This window comes from Ranitomeya variabilis, chromosome 1 (assembly GCF_051348905.1).
Source record: "Ranitomeya variabilis isolate aRanVar5 chromosome 1, aRanVar5.hap1, whole genome shotgun sequence".
Taxonomy (NCBI): Eukaryota; Metazoa; Chordata; class Amphibia; order Anura; family Dendrobatidae; genus Ranitomeya; species Ranitomeya variabilis.
The window spans coordinates 218,965,042-218,980,715 of record NC_135232.1 but is presented as its reverse complement, the minus strand read 5'-3'; the positions used below and the strand labels follow the sequence as shown (position 1 = coordinate 218,980,715).

General features: G+C 43.7%; 1 protein-coding gene across 2 annotated transcripts in view; it reads right to left on the bottom strand.

Moving 5' to 3' along the window:
* ACAD10 (acyl-CoA dehydrogenase family member 10) overlaps nt 1–15,674 on the bottom strand; it is a 121,011-nt gene that overhangs the window by 66,251 nt on the left and 39,086 nt on the right. For both annotated transcript variants that reach the window (XM_077292735.1, XM_077292741.1), the window contains exons 4-12: nt 12,398–12,592; nt 12,061–12,219; nt 11,161–11,320; nt 10,902–11,043; nt 10,552–10,620; nt 9,894–10,075; nt 8,540–8,690; nt 8,283–8,428; nt 7,304–7,477 (exon numbers count right to left, since the gene is read on the bottom strand). In XM_077292735.1, the coding sequence (XP_077148850.1) occupies nt 7,304–7,477; nt 8,283–8,428; nt 8,540–8,690; nt 9,894–10,075; nt 10,552–10,620; nt 10,902–11,043; nt 11,161–11,320; nt 12,061–12,219; nt 12,398–12,592 (1,378 nt within the window). The remainder of the gene's footprint in view (nt 1–7,303; nt 7,478–8,282; nt 8,429–8,539; nt 8,691–9,893; nt 10,076–10,551; nt 10,621–10,901; nt 11,044–11,160; nt 11,321–12,060; nt 12,220–12,397; nt 12,593–15,674) is intronic.

Genomic DNA, 15,674 nt, shown 5'->3' with positions numbered 1-15,674 from the left:
TGCCTGAAAAGGCAGAAGGAAACAACCCCACTGAGTTTATAGAGACATGGCTGAAAACTAAGGTTGGAGGGGACAGTCTCACTAAACTTTTTGCGGTCGAAAGAGCTCACCGGGTGCCGACCAGACCTCTGCCCCCTGGCTCCGCCCCACGGACCTTTCTAGCTAAAATCCTAAATTACAGAGACCGGGATATTCTGCTAAGGAGGGCCAGAAATATGGAGGAACTGTCTATCGACGGCAACCGAGTATCTATATATCCTGATTATTCTACAATTGTACAGAAGCTCAGGATGAAGTTCGGAGAGGCTAAAAGACGCTTACGTGAACTGGGTCTGGCTTATTCCATGCTGTATCCGGCTAAATTACGTGTGGTGGCCATGGACAGGGTCCACTTTTTTCAAAATCCTGAGGAAGTATCACATTGGCTGGACTTGAATGCAAAACGTATTGGAGCAGAAAAGACTCGCTGAGGAGGGTCAAATGTGGTCTTCTGGCTATTGTGATAGGTTGGAGAAAGAAAATTGAGTTGAGGGTTAATACTGATTTAATACTAAAAGAATTTGATGTATGGTTCTTGTGCGCTAAGGTTGTGTTCGGCGGCGCAACTGTTTATATATCCTGTTTTTAAAGGGCGGGGGGAGGAACGACTGGAAGATAGTGGGAAATCTACTGGTGGTTGGTATCGGCTTCTGAGCCACTGCTGGGATAGTAACAGCGCGTTCCCCTTTCTCGTACAGAGAGGGAGTAGGAGATTATACATTGTTTGTTATAACGTTTTGGGGGAGGAAGTTATTGAGGGCAGGGAAGGGTAGGGTTAGGGGTTATTTTGTAATAATGAGGGCCTGGGGGGGAGGTTTGGGTAAGAGGGCTCAGTTTAGGGGGGTAAAGAAGACCAATGGAAAGAAGAAGAGAAGGTTAACTATTATGCAAAATGATGGGAGATAGAGTTAAAATTTTGAGTTGGAATATTAGAGGTCTATCCAATGATACAAAACGTAAGGCTATTTTGCAATATATTGTAAAACAGAGACCCTCGCTGGTGTGCCTTCAAGAAACTCACTTAGTAAAGGAAAAAACGGGTATATTACATAAAAGATGGGTGAGGAAGGCCTACCATGCGACATTCTCGGCCTATGCTAGGGGAGTGTCAATCCTCGTGCATACAAGTGTACCGTTCGAGGAGGTAGAGGTGGTAATAGATAGTGATGGACAATATGTATTCCTTGTGTGTAAGGTGTTCGCTAGACTGATGTGTGTCGTGTCAGTGTATATTCCTCCACCGTTCTCAGGGAAAAAACTACAGGAAATCCTAAATATATCTGGCAGGTGGGGAGGAGTCCCATTGCTCATAATAGGGGATGTTAACAATATCATTGACGATCACTGGGATAGGGGGCAGCATGCTATGTTGAGGAAGGAGGGGAATTTGACAGCGTTCGGTAGTTATTTGAAAGAAGTGGCATGGAAAGACTTGTGGAGAGTGCGTAATACTGATACATACTGTTTCTCATGCTATTCAGCGACATACGGCTCTCTATCTCGTATTGACATGTCCCTAGGTAACGAAGAAATGGATAGGTTGGTACAAGAGGTGGATTATTTGCCTAGAATAGTGTCGGATCATAGTCCAGTGATGGTAACACTGCAAATTGAAGGCCTTGGGGGAATGGCTAAATTAGGTTGGAAGATAAACCCCTTTTGGTTACAAATTATTGATATGGGGAAGATCGGGGAAGAGATAAAGGAATTCTTTAAATTTAATGATGGTAGTGCAGCGAAACATGTGGTTTGGGACACCATGAAGGCTTATTTGAGGGGTATATTATCTAAAGAGATATCTAGGCATAAAACACAAACAAGGGAATCTGATAAAGTGATATTGGAGGAATTGAGGGCAGCGGAGGCTGCATTGAGTAGTTTACTTTCACAGGACACCGTGAATCGTATGAAAACGGCTCAGGAGGAGGTAAACAAATTACATCTACGCAAAGCAGAGAGGGCGAGAGCTTTCCAAAGACAGGCCTTTTACGCGGAAGGAGAGAAGGTGGGTCACCTTCTCTCAGTGGTGACGTCTGCACAGAGGGATTCGACACATGTACATGCTCTAGAATTAGAGAATGGTAGTATCGTAACACAGGGGGCCCAAATCTTGGAAGGTTTTAAGGGATTTTATAGCAAACTGTATGCATCACACACCGGGCAGAGAGAAGGTGAAATTGACAGTTTTTTAGAGGATGCAAATTTACCTAGATTAGAAGCTGAGGATAGAGATTGGTTAGATGGGCCGCTTACGGTGGAGGAGTTGGAGGGTGCCTTGAGGTCCATGGCGGGGGGGAAGGCTCCGGGGGCTGACGGCGTTCCTGTTGAAATTTATGGTGTCCTTTCTGAGGAGTTGTTGACCAGATTGTTGGGGGTCTTTGAGGAGTCACTGGAGAGGGGAATATTGCCTGCCTCCACGAGGGAGGCCATTATTGTGGTCATCCCTAAACCTGATAAGAATCCAAGACTGCCGGAGTCATATAGACCAATATCACTCTTGACAACAGATGTTAAGATTTTGGCTAAAGCCTTGGCGAACAGACTGACCCGGGTGATAGAAAAGGTGGTCCATTCGGACCAATCGGGCTTTATGCCTAATAAATCCACTGCCATCAACTTGAGAAGGTTATTTCTTAATATGCAGATACCGGCGGAGAATGCTGGGGGGAGGGTGGTGGTCTCCCTTGATGCGCATAAAGCCTTCGATAGTATAGAATGGCAATACCTGTGGTCGGTTCTGAGTCGCTTTGGGTTTGGGCCGGTTTTTGTGTCGTGGGTGAGGCTCCTGTACTCCTCTCCAGTGGCTAAAATCAGGGTGAACAATGCAATGTCAGACGGTTTTCAGCTGTTTCGGGGTACGAGGCAGGGATGCCCGTTGTCCCCGTTGCTGTTTGCTCTAGCGGTGGAACCTCTGGCAGCGGCTATCAGAAGGTCTCAGTTAGTAAAAGGGTTTGTGTATGGGAAAATGGAGGAAAAAATTGCTCTGTATGCTGAAGACATTCTGCTTTTTCTTGAGGGTCCTGGGGAACCTTTGAGGAATGTAATTTCATTAATTGAAGAATTTGGGCAAATTTCAGGGTTGATTATCAATTGGGACAAATCAAGTGTTTTACAGGTGGATAGAGGAGTGGATTGTACGAGGGAGGTGGAAGAAGGTACAAAATTAAGGGTGGTTTCACAATTTAAATATCTAGGGATCCAGGTGTCTCTCCCCTTGACTAGATTTGAGGAGCTCAATCTTGAACCATTAATAACCAAACTACGTGCCAAAATCTCAGCGTGGAATAAGCTGCATTTGTCGGTGGTGGGTAGAGTAAATCTCCTTAAGATGGTTGTGATACCACAGGTTTTGTATATTTTACATAATTCTCCGGTTTGGATCCCACGGACTAGATTCCGTAGACTTAATTCATTATTTGGAGAGTTGGTATGGGGTGGGAGGTGCCCGAGAATTAGGCAAGAGATACTGCAGAGACCCAAAGATGAGGGGGGACTTGCTCTCCCTAACCCCTGGTTGTACTTTTTGTCGGCACAAAGCCAACATCTTAGGGGATGGGGGAAAGGGCTTGAGGAAGGCCGGGGTCATAGCAGTCTGATATATATTATTGGCATGTGGCCCTTATGTCAGGGCCTAGAAGCAGGACTATTCAAGAAATTGGGAACTTGTCTTCACAGCATAAATTTAATTCATAAGGTATGGCAGACGCTTAAACGAATAAGGGGGGTTGTGGGATTCACGGAATTTTCACCTATTTGGGATAACCCTTCCTTTCAAGAATTTAATCATATGGAAGGAATGGGGGAGTGGAGGGAAAAAGGCATTGGGTTGATAAGTCAGTTGATGCAGAATGGGAGCCTTAAACCTTTCGATGTGCTGCAGCAGGAGTTCCAGATCCCGGGGTTAAAATTATATCAATACAGACGGGTTCAGCACGCATTTCAGGCACAGAAGAGGAGGGGGCCTATAGTGATCCAGAAGGATCTAATGTTAGACTTTATACGAAATAACAATGGAACAAAAGGGGCTATTTCCGAAGTATATATATATACTACTGTATACTGTGATCTGCTACACACCTTTCTACTAGATTACCCTATAAAGGCCAGAGGGAAGTGGGAGGCCGAATTGGGGGAAATAGACGATGATAGGTGGGAGACTATCTTAGAATACGTACCCAGGTTATCGATGAGTGAACCTGAGAGAATGTCACAATTGTATATGATAAATAGGGCCTATAGGACACCTGATATGTTGTTTAAAGCCGGGTTGAAAGACGATTCTGGGTGTCCTAGGTGCTCCCAGTCTCAGGCGGGCATACTACACATGTTATGGCTTTGTCCCAGACTATTATCTGGGTTGTAGTGCTGAACCAAATTGGGGTGATCTATGGGTGTTCGATTCCCAGGGATCCTGTGGTTTGTGTACTTGGGTGTGTGGAGGAAATCCTGGCCGACGAAACTGCCAAAATGGCTATAGCTAGATTATTGTTCATTGCGAGAAAGGTGATTGCAAGGTATTGGATTAGAGAGGAACCTCCTACTAAATGTGAGTTTATTGCACATGCAAATCAAATTGTCCAGCTCGAAAAAAGTATATATAATAAAAGGAATAGAATGGGCTTCTTTCAAAAGCTGTGGCAGCCATGGCTGGACGGGAATAATTGAGAGATTGTGATAAAAAGTTGCAAATACTGTAATATGTATGTATTGTTTTTTTTTTTCTCTTCTTTCCAAGAGTAATGTTTGGTCGGAGATGGGTCTTCAGAGGGGAGGGGGGAGGGGGGGGGGGAAGGGTTGTTTCTTTTAAAACAAAAACACAAATGTACCCTGTTTATTTGTATGGATACTGTTGTGTTTATTATGTACAATAAAAATATCTGATTAAAAAAAAAAAAGAAGAGGTGCCTGGGGAGCGAGAGCGGGAAGTGGAGCTAACGGACGCCAAGGCACCAGAGGGCCTGGGGGACGAGCTACGGACACGCTTCCTAGATGGCCGCTTGTGCCTAGAGTGAGAGCGGCCCCTGCAGGCTGGAGATTCCACAGCCGTAGGGGAAACATCCTGAATAAGCGGATTAGTAGTCCTGCTCCTGGTTGGATCCTGGAGGGACTGGATGGCTTTGGTCAGAGAAGCCATAGATTGCGAAAGTGACAAAGCCCACTCAGGGGGACTGGTCACCACGGGCTCATTTGCAGCGGGGGGCTCCTGAGCGCATTTAGGGTCACAAGCATTGCAGAGCGAGCAGTATGCCCGCTCGGTAGCGCAGCCTGACAGGAGGTGCAAGAAGTGAAGAACACTGTATGTGTTTTTGCAGAGTTTTTGGGTTTATGCAGAGACATGTTGTCAGTTAACCTCCGTGCGGGGCTGTGGGGCACCTGTGCAGCTAGTGAGCGGAGTACTGTGCAGGAGTAGGAGGGCCTGTGTCAGTGTGCAGCGCGCCTACCCAGGTCCTGTCCGGATGCCGCACTGAGACCGGACTCCTCGATTTGGTGGCATTCTGAGGCTCCTGAGAGACACCGGAAGCTCTCTGTTCCGTCCAAGATGGCCGCCGAGAGTTAAGAGGCGCTTCTCGCAGTGTGCGAGAAGCGCTGAAGCGGTGGGCGGAACGCAGCCTAGCTGAGGCCGAAGCCAGGGTGCGCTTGGGAGCCCCCTCTACCCTATCAGACTGACCACTTGTGGTCCTCTTCAGGTGAGGTACGAGGGAAGGTGCAGTCGACCTCAATCCACTGCCCTCTTGATGAGGGGGTGGAGAGGGACTGAGGAGCTCCATGCAGCATCGCTGTTCCACAGTGGTGGTGCAGAGGGAGGGCGGCCGGACTGTGCTCAGTGAAAGTGCCTCTGTGTATCCCAAGGGTTCGCTCCCCTAGGATTTCACAGGGTTAGGTCACGGCCAAACATCCCACGTTGCAGGAAAGGATATGGGGAGTAAACTCGCCGTGCTCACCTGTTGGTGTTTCGGGGAAGATCGGCCCCCTTAAAAGGGTCCGTCGCCCCCTTCGTCCTCTTGCGCAAAGATAAAAATAAAAAAATGAAACGTCTGGAAAAAAACAGACGCAGTGTGCCTCCTACGGACACTAAGCAAGAACTGGTATTATCCGGAGCCAGTGGGCGGTGTATACTGCTAACCTTTTTTGTATTTACTTTGTGTCAGCCTCCTAGTGGCAGCAGCATACACCCACGGTCCTGTGTCCCCCAATGTGGCGATGGAGATATCACTGACATCTGAATGAGTCGTAAGGTGACAAGACAAGTCAAGGGGCTAAGAAGGTCAATAATGATTCTCATTGTAATATACCATTTACTAAAGTAACCATTCCACAACTATATAACACTAGGTATATAGCACAGCCCACGGAGTATATAGCACAGCCATGTAGTATATAACACAGCCCACGTAGTATATTGCACAGCCCACGCAGTATATAGCAATGTGGGCATCATATCCCGGTTAAAAAAAAGAATTACAATAAAAAATAGTTATATACTCACCTTCCGTTGGCCCCGGATCCAAGCGAAGCGGTTACCGACGCTCCTCGGGCGCTCCGGACCCAAGAGTGCATCGCGGTCTCGCGAGATGATGACATAGCGGCCTCGCGAGACCGCTACGTCATCATCTCACGAGACCGCAATGCATGGAGCGGTCACCGGAGCTTCGCGAGGGCAGGAAAGGCCAGTTCTGGATCCGAGGGGCCAGACGGACGGTGAGTATATAACGATTTTTTATTTTTTAAATTATTTTTAACATTAGATCTTTTAACTATTGATGCCGCATAGGCAGCATCAATAGTTAAAAGTTGGTCACACAGGGTTAATAGCAGCGGTAACGGAGTGCGTTACCTGCGGCATAACGCGGTCCATTACCGCTGCAATTAACCCTGTGTGAGCGCTGACTGGAGGGGAGTATGGAGCGGGCACTGATTGCGGGGAGGAAGGAGCGACCATTTTGCTGCCGGACTGTGCCCGTCGCTGATTGGTCGTGGCAAAACGGCCACGACCAATCAGCGACTTGGATTTCCATGACAGACAGAAGCCGCAACCAATGAATATCCGTGACAGACAGACAGAAAAACAGACAGAAAGACGGAAGTGACCCTTAGACAATTATATAGTAGATTGTATACACACTTGTAAGGCCATAGGAAACGTGTGTGATCATGAAATAAGTAAAGTACTTTTTTCAGTCTCTGTACCATTCAGTCTATTAATACTAAGAACAGAGAAGACAAATCAGTAGTCAATGCCTGTAATCCACCGTCTGTGTCGTACCTGTGAGAGACCGCTTATATACACCTTGAAGGATCGCTGCACTTCGGAAACAGGAAAATGCCATGTAGAAATATCGATTCTCCACCTTAGGGATTCCCATGTTATCGCAGTACCACTCAAAGTATTCTTCTGCAGTGGGAATGCCTAATGCTTTCAGATCATAGTTTTCTAACCCTAGAATGAGAAGATGTTATAGTCAATTAATATTGAAAACTTTTTATTGTGATAACTGGACGCTAAAATGTCCCTTCCAGGATCAAGGCAGCCAAATGTATGGACATCCAAAACAAAATGTCACCTTTTAGAAGGTCATAGCCTCAAATTTTTAGTTTTATAGAGGCAAAAAGTAACAAAATTAGAAAGAAAAATACAAACTCACTAAAAGTTTTAAAGTGCAATGTAGTACTCTCGTTCTGTGTATACCATATGCTGTGTGTTCTTGGCTTCAGGTACATTATTACCATAGCCCCGATAACAACGGTTACCATATTTATTCTAGCTAATCACCCACCTTCATATTTTGCATGACATAAATGCACTAATACAGCTGTGTATGATACCCATGTAACAAGTGTCTATGGCAAGAAGGAAGCTACTTATTATATAGGCAGGTAGTCTAACGGGCATTTTTTTTTCTATTTTCGTAAATTTATTTTTTATATACATTTAAATTAGTTTTGGTTAATTATTCTCTGGATCTGAGGTATGATTGAAGTAGTAGTGATCTACATATACAGCGCAACTGGGAGGACACAAATCCTGTTTTCCCAGCATCCTACTCTACAACTGGAGGCTCATGATGATAGCTACATCATAGTTTTCCATGGCAAAGAAAGGATTAGAATTAGAATTAGGGAGAAATAAAACCTTATACAGAAGAAAAAGCTGCACACCTACTTTTTACTTTGCAAAGAAAAGCTAAAAAAACAAACAAAAGAAAACACAACGATAGGATGATATATGTGGTATCCAAACTTACCTTTCTGAATAGGGAGGTCTGGTGGAAAATAATAAACCATACAGTTGTAAGCAAGATCTGACAAGGGATCCCCCAGAGTAGACAACTCCCAGTCCAGAACACCAAGAACTTCCATCTTCTCCGGATGAAAGATTAAGTTATCCAATCTAGGGTCATCGGACATAAATAATAACAAATCTATCAAAACACAGCAATCAGTTGTTACAAAGACAGAATTAGCCATTAACGTTATTATTCCCAATCATTTTAAGCATTACCTAAAATCTCCATGTACAACAGTGGTGATCTGGTTGGGTGGTACATGATGTGGGAGCCATTCGATAAGTCTTTCCATAGATGGGATTGTATGGGTCTCACTAGATCTATACTGCTTGGTCCACGTCTGGACTTGCCGTTGAATATAGGCACCTTTCCAAATGCAAACAAAAGATTTCAGCTAGTGAATCAATTAAAAAAAAATGTCTCATCAGAAATCCTTCCTACACAAATGGAGCAAATACTGCCCGTCCATCCGAAACTCCACAATTACTCCCATCAGCTGGAATCACACATCAGAGGGGTCCATCAGGCGCAGCTGTAGTCAGACAAGTAATGGGTCTACTACTACCGTTAAATTTTATGGTTCTGCTCCTATCACGGAGAACAACAATAATGACCAGAGCCTTTGTTGCAGAGATATAACACAATAAGAACGATGATAATATCATTGCCGGACCAAATGTCTCTAATCTTCTTTTTAAAACATTTCAATAATTTAGTTTTTTATTTCAGAAACATTTTAATTTACATTACATATTTGGCATATTGCCAAAAATTAGCCATTGCAGTTTAACAGACTTCTCAAAACAATTTAAAATAAGACTTCAGTTTCCTTTCCTTCTCTGTTTGCAATGACATTGAACGCACTTGTAAAGCAAATTAGGTGAGAAAAATATATGAAAAAAAAAAAACACAGTGAGATATTTTTTTCACTGTTAGGCTACTTTCACACATCCGTTGGTATGGAGCCGTCGCAAACCGTCGGCCCGACGTACGTTGTGCTAAATGTAGCACAACGTGGGCAGCGGATGCAGTTTTACAACGCATCCGTTGCCCATTGTGATGAGCGGGGAGGAAGGGGCGGAGTTCCGTCCGCGCATGCGCGGTCAGAAATGGCGGATCCGACGGACAAAAAAACTTTACATTGAACGTTTTTTTGTCACGACGGACCGCTAAAACACGACGCATCTGTCGCACGATGGATGCGACGTGTGGCCATCCGTCGCAATCCGTCGTCCATTAAAGTGTATTGCAAAAAAACGGATCCTGCGGGCAACTTTGCAGGATCTATTTTTTTGCCATAACGACGGAGGCAAAAAGACGGAAGTGTGAAAGTAGCCTAATTTAACATCAAATCTCTAGGTGAAATTATATTACAACAAAAAGAGAAACAAAAAGGCAAGAGTCAAAAATGCATTAAAAACGCAAAAACAAATACAAGAACGCAAGGTAAAACGCAAGAGAGCTAAGGTGCGGGATTCATACAGAAATTCAGCAGCGTGAAAGCCTGAACAAAAACTGATCATGGGAACGTACCCTCAATGAGTACAAACATTACAATGATTTAATTACCTTGTTTGCCATAATCCTCCAGCTGAGCTGCCTGGACATTTACGCTGTGAATCTTGCACAATACTTTGTTCATTTCAGTGTATATATCATGGCGCTGCTTAGCATCCATCCCTGGGAGTGCAGGATCTTTAAAGATACGCCCAGTGAGGTACTCCATCAGGTAGAAAGGAGTTCCAATAATTCTGCCAAAAAATGAAGCATTTAAATCTGATGCTACATGTTACAATTAAACAATTCTTAAAGAGGTTATCCAGTACAATTTTTATTTTTTTAACTACGAGCCTAGCAACTACCTGCCTGTTGTGCCCAGTGCCAAACCATGCTGGCACAACCTGCAATTCAGCGGATTCCACCAATGTCTTTTTGACAGAGCAGCGGCTTCTCTTCTGCTCTGTCTGCCTAACTGCGGGAAGCTGGCTGTCAATCTGCATGCCATCGCCAGTCACGCCCAGTCGACAGATCAGCCCAAAAGAAGAGCTGCTCTATTGACGTAGATTAGCTGAATCGCTGGCAGGAGAGGCCGGTGACAGCTCAGGTAGAACAGGCGAGTAGCTGCCTCTGTTAGCCACTGCCTGCTTGTTTTATTTTTACTACGAGCATAACATCTAATAGGCCTGGGCAACTCCTTTAATACTTAATGTAAGTGAGATTTACTCACGCAGAATCTTCGCAGAGGTTGAACACCTTTGGTACCGGAACACCTGCTTCTCCGAGAGCTTTCAAGATTCTATAACCAAACAATCATCATCATGATTACAGAAATCGAAATCGACCATTACCAATTCCACATAGAAAACGGAGATTGGAGACATTTTCTAATCTATGTCGACAACATTTATTTAGTTGCATTTCCAACACCAAATAGTCACGACAGCTGATAATTGTGGAGCAGAAAGTAGCCAGAAAGAAGTTCATTTCCCTCCACTGGCGATTTTCTGAATTACTCCAATTTGTAACAATGGAGGCAGAACATTGCATACATAAAGTAAAACAATATATGGTACCTACCTATATTCCCTCTCCACAGCATGAGCGGCTGGCAGTAATTTCCCTGGAGGTTTTTTACGCAGCACAAGTTCTCTTCCATTAAAGCGAACATAATAAGTTGGGTTGGATTGTCCATGACTGAACTGTCGCACAAAGAGAGCCCCTGCAATATATCCCATGAAAAAAAAAAATGTTTACACCAGAGCAGGTACCTTCATACGTCATATGGATGCAATGAGGATCTCTCTAGTTTCTGGATTTTGCTTGTAAAAATACAAACCTGATGATTTCTCTCCAAAGATATTTTCAAGATACTTTGCCAAGGACTCTCTTGGAATGTCCATAGTTGGTCTCACGGAACGAGTGTTTGGAACAAAGTCTTTTAACGGAAACCCCAACATATTTTCTAAATCATTAAGTGCATCTTTCGCATTAGTCACCTGTTTCAAGAGAAAACAGAGGGCACCACCATAAATACAGTCGGGATCTACCTGTCACATACAGAATGAGACATTCCAGATTATTAATAGCCAGACACTTCTTCATAAATCAGGAGAGAGTGACACCAGTGGACCTTACACTGGTGTACGAAATACAAGATTTAATTCTCTCTATTGTGTCTGACATTCACCTATAATTAATGCAATAAACATGAGGTACTTGTCGATATTATTTGACAAGCTCGTAACCCACGTCAAGGGTCTTCATACTTGTGAGTCCCTACAAAAAGGAATTAAAATTTCCCCAAAATTTCAGGTTTAACACGGCAAAAAAGGGCAACAGTATGTACCTGCCCAGGTCATAGAACTAATGCAGGATGCAGCAAACCCATATAATAAAGATGGAGACAACACTGGTGCATAACACTGATGAGACAACCTCTCACAAGTGACCAATTCATGGAGAGGGTGATGAATTAATAATAAAACTGCTCACAAAAAAGGCTTGTATAGGGCGCTGGTCACAAATACCGGTAGATAGTGCACAGTGTCTGGCTTGCAGCCTGTTAGTGATGGCCATACTGTTAGATTAGGGGGGCTCCCCAGCACTACCTAAGTGCACCCCATGAGGACAGACACCCTAGATGTAAAATGCCCTTGTGCCTCTATGGTAAGAAGTTAATTTTCACGTTTTGCCACAAGCCCACCTTTGCCTATGTTCCCCATGTACAGCCACCTACCTTTATTGTATGAAAGCCCAGTTGTGCTGCAGCTTTCAAATTCTGTCCTATGTCATCAAGAAAAATGGTCTCTGTAGGCTGAACGCCAAGACGTTCCACACACAACTGGTATATCCGAGGGTCTGGCTTACATATACCTTCAATGCAAGACTCGATGATCTAGAAAAATAAAGACTTATGAGTATTAAATGACACCAATCCGAATAATATGTATAAAATAATTAAAAAAACATACACGAAAACATTTTGAAGTTCACCCAAAATAATGGTAATTTGTTGCTAATAAGGATGAAGATGTGACGCATACTACTGGCTTTATAGCACGATGTCTGCTTACCACATTGAACTGGGAGCGGTCTATTGGTAGAAAACTGTCTCCACTGTGCACAAAGAAGTTGTTGCTCAGAACTGCCGTTTTCAGCCCTTCCGCTTTAATGCACTGAATGGCCTCTGTCATTGCTGGTAGCTGCTTAGTCATCTCTTTACTGGTGAGGTCGCTGAGGAAACTGTGAACTGGAACTTGGTGTCCTGTCTTCAAATTTCAAAAGGTAAAATTCAGATGAGAAAGAAATGGACCTTAAAGGGAATCTGACAACAGGTTTTTGCTGCCCCATCTGAGAGAAGCAGGATGTAGGACCCAGATTCCAGTGATGTGTCACTTACTGAGCTGCTTGCTGTCATTTTTACAAAATAACTGTCTTATCTGTTGCAGATCTAGCAGTTCTCTGAATGCTGAGCTTTAATAGGCAGCTTTTCTGTATATGCTGTGCATAAGCAGAAAGCTGCCAATCAGTGAATGGGGTAGGGTTATACAAAGCTCAAGAATATGGAGGATTGCATGGCAGCAGGTTTACTGGTTCTCTAGTGATAATCTCCACCTGATAAAACAGGGATTTTTTCAAAAAGCAAGCAGCCCAGTAAGTGACACATCTCTGAAATCAGGGTCTCTGTCTCTACATTATGCTGGTGGCAAAAACCTGGTGACAGATTCCCACAGTTATCCAAACTGACCAAATCATTCTTTGGAATTATAATGGAGCCTGTTGGGTTTCTGTTTTTATAACAGAACCCCCAATGGAAAGCCTAAATATAAATATAGCTTTACTTACACTTGTAAAGGGTTAAGTTCTGATAAAGCCACTTATGTCATTCATTCCTCAGGCCAGGGGCGGACATACCGCCGGTTCAACCGCACCGGGGCCCAGAGCGGGAGGGGGCCCCCGACGGCGACGGACATACACGGCATTGTTGCGATACACTGTGTGGATCCTGTAATGAGCGGTACCCAGTGAGGGCTGGTGAAGAAGCTGCCGTGCCCGGAGACTGCGGAGAGCATCTGTCCACAGTCCGGGAGAAGGGGCCAGGGACGCCGGGAGCAGTTGAGTATCATATTTACCTGTCCACGATCCAGCCGCCGGGCGCTGCTCAGTCTTCCGCGTCCTCTGCTGTGACTGTGCAGGTCAGAGGGCGCGATGACGTATAGTGTGCGCGCCGCCCTCTGCCTGAACAGTCAGTGCGGAGAGACCGGGACGGTGAGGACCAGCGGGCAGAGACGAGAGATGAGTATGTCATTTTTTATTTTTTTTTATTGCAGCAGCAACATTTATATGTGGCACAGCGTTATATGGAGCATCTATGGGGCCATAATGAATTGTATGGAGCATTATATGTGGCGGCACAGCTTTATATGGACTCCATATAAAGCTGTGCGGCCATAATGCTCCATACAATTCATTATTACCCCATAGATGCTCCATGTTATGGAGCATCTATGGGGTAATAATGAATTGTATGGAGCATTATATGTGGCGGCACAGCTTTACATGGAGCATCTATGGGGCAATATTCAATAATGAATTGTATGGAGCATTATATGTGGCGGCACAGCCATATATGGAGCATCTATGGGGCAATATTCAATAATGAATTGTATGGAGCATTATATGTGGCACAACTTTATATGGAGCATTATATGGGGCTCCTGATTCAATATGGATATTCAAAAACACTTAACCTTCTGATGTCTCAATTAACTTTACTTTTATTGGTATCTATTTTTATTTTTGACATTTACCGGTAGCTGCTGTATTTTCCACCCTAGGCTTATACTCGAATCAATAAGTTTTCCCAGTTTTTTGTTGCAAAATTAGGGGGGGGGGTCAGCTTATACTCGGGTCGGCTTATACTCGAGTATATACGGTAGTTTAAGAAGGGGTTGTCTAGTAGAGGACAACCCTTTTAAGCACCTACATGCATCTGACATACCTGTTGATATGTTGTTGTGTTTATGCCCCTTTTTATTGTTTATAATACAATAATATATCTGTTAAATAGTCTGTAATGTTAACTGAACACATAGTGAACAACTGAACATACATTTATGTTCATTTTTTTTAGAATGGCATCTGGCCAAAAACCTAAAAGCGGAGCTCAAAAGCGCAGACTAAGAAAAGAAGAGTTAGCATAGACAGCTAAATTACCCAAAATTATTTATATGCCGTCAATTGAAAATGACCGTGCTAGAAAGATTAACTTAAATAAAATTATTGATGAATTTGCTGAAAAGAAGGCCAGGAGAATGAGTTTTAAGTAAATTGTTCACACCTCCACACAGTTTTACTGTTTGAAATACATTTTTCAGTGAACATTTCTAAATTCAAACATTTGAATGGCTGACTAAAGCCTAGTTATCTTGATTTGATTTAGTAAATTTAGTAAAATGGTTTTTAGTATTTAGCAATAAAGGGTACAGTTGTTTACTAATTATTATTAAATGGGTTGTCTAAAACCATTATATTTTTTTACTATAGGCCTAAGCTCTAACAGGCAGGTAGTTACTAACTGCCTGTCCTGCCCAGTGCAGACCTGTGCCAGCTCAGGGTAGTCACAGACCACTACTGCTGCTTCCTCTGACATCACATCAACAGAACAGCAGCTTCTCTTCTAGTCTACACCGGAGATACAGGAGTCAAAGAATTTGCCAAATAGTAACCAATTATTTTTATTAAAAAATAAATTTCCAATTAAAAATCATACACGTAATATATAGTACAAAATACTTAATACAAGTTGTGACTAAATCCAAGGATACACCCATGGATCCAGATGCACCATGATAGGACAACAATAAATCAAATGTCATAAAACCAGTGTTAATTGTCTGCACATAGCTGTTGTATGGCTGATGTATAGCAGTGACCACAGGTGTCATATTTACACAGTGGCATTACTCGTACTAATAGGATCACTGCACATCACAGATAAACCAACCGCAATATGTGAAGATAAAGTGAATAAATAAGTAAAGGGTTAATTACCCATAGGTCACACGATGTCCTGTCCGGCACCCGGTCCAAACCCCGACGCGCGTTTCGCGTTAGTGTACTGCCGCTTCCTCAGGGGGCGCTTCTAGTCTGTTGAAGGGCTGTGACTGCCAGCTTTATGCTGATTGACAGCCATCTCCCCATTGCATAACTACAGGGAGCCGGCTATTGAACAGCATGAGGTCGGCAGTCATGCCCCATAAACAGAGCAGCCCAGAACATGAAAAGCTGCTCTAATGACATGAAGCAGCAGGATCTGTGGCAGGAGCAGTCCTTGACCACTCTAGGCCA